Genomic DNA, 5,976 nt, shown 5'->3' on the forward strand with positions numbered 1-5,976 from the left:
ATGAAGGCAGCACAGTTTATAGCAAGCCTGAGGACAGCGTGGGAGTGAAGACCAAGTAAACTACAGTCATCAGAGTATCAGAAAAAAACCACCAAACAGAAAAACCAGGGTTATATTCAGAGTAGAATGATGTTCTTCTTTCTTTTATCTTTAAAAGCGTATTTTTGTCCACCAAGCTCAATATTAAAAGCCTGATTCAGAAAGCGTTCATTCGTATTTATGAGGCTTGATAATCTTTACACACCCCGCAGAGCAGTAGGGTGAACAGAGTTTTGTAATTTATTAACCTACCAGTCAGTCCAAACACTTCTAGCAGCTTTACCAGTAACACAAGCACTGAAAATATCTTACCAGAGGGGTGTTTCGGCCGTCGTCCATCCTGGGCCGCGGGGCCGTGGAGTACATGTAGCTGAAGAGCTGCTCGATTTTCCTGACAGGAACACCACCTCCTCTGTCCGAGATCTGAGTTGAGAGAGAATGAAGTTAACTACAGTCAGGTACTAAGAATGGTATTTAAAATGCTGCTATTTGAACAAACCCTTCCATCATGGATAGTATCTTTGATCTGCTGTGAGAGGCTGCAAGTTCTTACAGACTTTGCAGCAGAATATGCAATCACAGAGACTACATTAAGCCCATACCAGAGTAGACCAACAAAGTACCTTAATTGCCAGGTCTTCTTGTCCCAGAACAACTGTCACTTCAACTGGAGAAAGGGAAGGGCTGTTTTCTTGGAACTCAACAGTTGCCCTCATTGAATTCTATGGAAATGAAGGGTACCATTATCAGAAAGTGTTGCATTTATGCACTTAAAATCATACCCCAGTTATGCAGAGGCTGAGCAGGGTTACCCTCCATTCCCACCAGTGCCCAGCTTCCCAGGAAGAGGAGCAAAAGGGGCCTCATATCTACAAGTGACCAAGCACAGTCAAGACTTCTGTGCCTGAAGAATGACACTGTTCTTGCCCAACATAGCCCAGCCAGTGGAAATTAAATGTAACTCCCTGAAAGTCAGAGTTGAGCAATGGCTAAAAGCTGCCTGAATTCTGCACCTCTCATCGGAAGCATGTGAGCTTGGCTACCTCAAGATGCATCACCCACTCCACAAAAGGCAGTAAAATCCCTGAAAAGGGATGGCTGGTTGTGGTCACAACACCACATCCCACTTTTACTCTCTCACTCCCTTCTCCTGTCCCATTTACACCCCACAAATACCTCCAAATACCCAAATACTCTCCTACAAACTGCAATCCTTCCTTTCCCCACCACCAAAGCTATTTCCTCAGATAATTACATTTTAGAGGTCTCACTGTCTTATGCACAGCTTTACTTCATTCAGATCTAGGTGGATATTTTAAATATTGATGCTCCAGCTCAGAGTACTAAGGGAAGAAATAATGTGTACTGACATACCTTAAAGAGCTCAAAGAGCATGTGAAAGAGATGAGATGGAACGTATACGATGTTAATTGGCTCTCCTGGATGTTTTCCTAGAGGAAAGGGGAAAAAAAAAAAAAAAAGACAAACAACATTTAAAATGGTGATGGAATTTCTGTATTGTATCCAATTTTTACAATAAGCAAGTTGGATCTCAAAACAAACAAGAAATCAAGTCTTAGTTTGGGGTTCCCCCCTCCCCTCCAATGAGCAAACAACTTTATGGACTCATAACAGTATTTAGATTGTAATTGCCACTTGCTTAAAACCAGTTTATTTTGAAAATCTGGTCTTTAAGACACAATGACACTTGAGTTCTAATGCAGGGGATTAAATGAGGTGCTCACAACAGAAAATGACAAGGAACTAACCCAAGACAGATCAACTGGTGTGTTACAGCTATGGAATTGGGAGCCTTTGGACTGAATCAAAAAAGCAGCAGTAAAAAGCAGGAAAAGCAGGAGTTTAGCTGCTGACAGGAAGACAAACATTAAAGCTCTCATCTTACCATTCACTTGGGTAAGCTTCAGTTCTGGAGACGTTAAGTAATACTGGTCACACAACATCTTGGAACTCTCAAAAGCATCTGAAATATTTATTTAAATAAAACACATCACATCAAACACTGTTGAAATGCATTCTAACACACAGCAAAATGATTTTTAACTGCACTGGCTGCTGAGGTGTTAGAGACTGACCAAGCCTGTGCCTCAGAGGAATGGTAATACTGCACCCACTGTGCACTAAAACAGAGCAAATTGGCCATTCCAGCAGCACAGGCAAACCTTCTGAAGTTTGGTAACTCTGCAGAACAGATGCACCAGTGGGTATGATCAGTGGGTAAGACCAATCCCAACACCAGCAACAACTTTAACTCCTACCTCATCTCTCACTCTGCCTTACCTCAACACAGCTTTTAGTTCTAGTTTGTATTTTAAATTATGTCCTATAAAAGCCTGTGTTTGACTATTTGGATAGGCTGCTTCCAGCTATTTCAGTAATAAACAGCCAGCATCTTAATACCACAGGCGTTGGTTTCCTGAATTACTGCAATCAGATCTAAATGCTGCTGGTGAAGAGAAATGTTGAGGACGTGAGAATACCTACCATTCACCACTTCAACGACATCACAGCAAGGATCAATACTCCCAATGTGCCTTGGGTGTCCTGAGCCAGATTTATCATCAAAAAGAAGAGCTGTTTAAAATGAAAACAAGGCTATGTTTAATCCCAACTACTCTACTATTTTTAAAAAGTATTAAATTTAGACTCATACAGCGTGATCCCAAGAGTCACAAAATACCGAGTGCTGTTTCTGCCTTTTGCGAGTTAAAAATGCCATTTATTGCCAGCAAACTGTTTTGGCTTTTCTGTAGTTCAACATCTGAAGGCCTTTCAGGTGTAAAGAACAAGACCCCCCCACATATTCCACACACAACTTAACTACAATTACTCTAGAAAACAAGTTTTCCCATTACTTTCCCAAGTCACACATTCTATTTCTGACTTTCCAGTGTCACAGCACGTCACCCGAGGCAGATCACCAGCACTTATCAGAAATGTTTACATTAACACATTTCTCAGCAGGTTGGAGTTTTTCCTCAGGCAAAACTTTCTACTTACTGTGCTGGTTCATTAGCATCCGGGTGGAAATACGGCTCATGTAAAAACGATCCAGGAAATACTGAATGTTTTGATTGGTGACAGGGTCTACTTTAAAAGTGTCCTTGTATTCGATTACTCCTTGTGCCATTGTAGGAACCACATCATGGTGTCTGTTTCGGACTCTAATTAATGTATCTATAAAACTAGACCAAGAAAAAAGAGATCTTTTTAGAACATTACTCTAAGCCTACATGGAGACAAGCTTTGTACAGTGTCATTACCTAACCCAGCAGCACAAATAAGGGCATAACACCCGTAATCTTAAAATACAACCTATTATTTCATTCTTTTAGAAGTAATTCCTCACTGACCTAAACCAGAAGAGTCTGGTATTTTTGATACAAAAAGTGTGATCACTACCCACGTCAAATTCACTGCCTGTTTACTCCTTCATAACAGTTTGAGCAGTGAATGTGAGGAAGGGAAAGAGCCCCCCGGTGATGCCTTGGAAAGAAGCAGGACGTGACATCCCAGATAGTTGTTGTTATTTCTGTTGTGACAGCTCAAGGGACAGTATGCCCTTGAAACTGAGCTGCAACAGGTCTTATTTATTTGCAATGTTGCTAAACATGAGCAGAGATTTAAACCAGCTTGCTCTATGCACAGCACTTTGCGCTGGATTATCAAATCAAGCTCCTGAGATCTGTCATTCTAAACTGGGCACGTTAGGAAAAGCAGAATGTGAGACTGAATAGTTCAAAAAGTGAAGCGCTTACTCAGATAAGACTTTTTGGTCATCTGGGCTTTTCTGATGGAACTCGACAAGCTCCATTAGGCTTTGGATGTACCTGTTGAAAAAGAGAACAAGGAATATATGTTATTCATTTGATTTTTATTAGTCTGGGAACAGGAAAAATAGTTTGTTTGAATCATTACTCTTACAAGTCAGCTGGCAGTTTGAAGTATCTTGGAATTATTAAAAGTTCTGAGTATGGAATCACAGATTGATACTTCTTGACTGCCTGAACCTTAGAAGTTTTAGAAGTCTTTTCTTGTGCCTGCCACCCAGAAAGGAATCTAGACCCTCACTTTGGGTATGCAGGATCCCCTTACCATTCTTAAGAGAGGTGTTTTAAAAGAAGATCCAAATGGCAATATTGATTAGGAAGCCACTTAAGCAAGTTTTTTCCAAATCCAATCAGCTTTGGCACGAGCTAAGTACTTGAGCCTCTTGTGCCAGCATCTGACAGCCCTGACGCACACCGCAGGGGCAGAAGGGTTCACTGGCACAACAACAGTTCATGGAGCTGTAACACTTTTGCCCTTTATGCCAGCCACCCTTGCAAACACTGCAGCCCGGCCAGTAAAGCACAGGCCAGTAAATCAGACTCAGGCACTGGGTCAGCCAGAGAGATTGCATCAACCCAATTCCCAACCCTTGGAGCACCAGCCAAGGTAAGGCACCATGGAACAGCAGCTCTGGAGTAATCCCACCAGTGACAGCCTCAAACCAGCCCAGAGCCTGCTCTCCCATTTTGGTGTGGCTGCAGTGCCACGTGAAAACAGAGCATGTTCTCTTCTCCCCCTTCTTAAAGGGTAAGAAGTGAGATTTGCTCTACCAGCTATTTCAAAGTGTTATTTTCTTTTTATTATTTAAAAATACCAATCTAACCATGCAGGTTAGCAATTTAATTTCAGTATGCTAGAAAAGGACAGTGTCAAACGGCTTGCAATTCAGCAGAGGAACTGCATTTCTAGTCTATTTTGTTTATTGTGCTCTCCTATTCAGAGAAGCCTGAGACAACAGAGTCATCCAGCTGAATTCAAGCAGCTCTTACTTACCAGCTTTTTACTAATTGGACTGATGGAGTTCCTAGTAATTTATCGGGAAGAAGATCAATCTCTTTCAGGATGTTTGCAAACCTCACGGGGAGCTCTTGGCGCAAAAACGCAAATGAAGTTCTCTCGCAGCCATTAGTGGAGCCTGGAATAAATCCAAACCACAAAGTTTGGTAAGAAAAGAGAAGTTTGAAGGTGCCTTTGCACAGGCGTCGGGGCAATGCCCCTTCACAACCATCACTGGTACCGCCCGGGTCTCTGAGCACTGCTGGATGGGGCTGTGCTGGCGGCTGTTCAGGTGACAGCCCGTTCCTGGGAGGGACAAGGGTACATTCCCCGCTCGGACACGGGGTTTTATTTGTAATCCTCCAGAAGAAGCGCTTTGTAAACACGGGCTTCTTCGGGGTGACGTCTGACAAGGTCGTGTGGGCACAGCTCCCTGCTGCCAGCCGGGAGCGGGATCCGGGGACAGCACGTCCCCTCCAGCAGGACAAGACTAATGACCCCCCCCCCGCCCCCTCCCGGCACCGTGTGCCGCCGAGCACGAAAACACCCATTAGCTGATTAACTCTTAGCCCTCCCCAGCCCATTAACGCCACCCAATTAGAGCTGTGGCCCATCTGCAGCTCTGGGCAGGGCACTCGCCGATCGCCCGGGGGGTACCTGAGGTGGTCACCCCAGGCGACCTCCCCGGGGCTGGCTGGTCCCTCAGTCTCAGGGGGGTTTGGACCTCTCCAAACGGGATCGCCGCCACCCCCCCCACCCCGGGGGCTCACCCCTCAGCGGGGAGGGGGGCACAAGCCTCCGAACCACTGGCAACCACCACCCCCCCCCCTCGCCCCCCGCCCTCAGAGCTGTGGCCCATCTGCAGCTCGGGGCAGGGCACTCGCCGATCGCCCGGGGGGTACCTGAGGTGGTCACCCCAGGCGACCTCCCCGGGGCTGGCTGGTCCCTCAGTCTCAGGGGGGTTTGGACCTCTCCAAACGGGATCGCCGCCACCCCCCCCACCCCGGGGGCTCACCCCTCAGCGGGGAGGGGGGCACAAGCCTCCGAACCACTGGCAACCACCACCCCCCCCCCTCGCCCCCCGCCCTC

General features: G+C 45.7%; 1 protein-coding gene across 1 annotated transcript in view; it reads right to left on the reverse strand.

The window, feature by feature from the left end:
- PDK4 (pyruvate dehydrogenase kinase, isozyme 4) overlaps positions 1-5,438 on the reverse strand; it is a 22,535-nt gene extending 17,097 nt beyond the window's left edge. The window contains exon 1 of the mRNA XM_014940233.1: positions 5,081-5,438. Coding sequence (XP_014795719.1) covers positions 5,081-5,438 — 358 coding nt within the window. The remainder of the gene's footprint in view (positions 1-5,080) is intronic.
- Between the last annotated feature and the right edge of the window lie 538 nt (positions 5,439-5,976).

This window comes from Calidris pugnax, unplaced genomic scaffold (genome assembly GCF_001431845.1).
Source record: "Calidris pugnax isolate Ruff unplaced genomic scaffold, ASM143184v1 scaffold76, whole genome shotgun sequence".
NCBI classification, from domain to species: domain Eukaryota; kingdom Metazoa; phylum Chordata; class Aves; order Charadriiformes; family Scolopacidae; genus Calidris; species Calidris pugnax.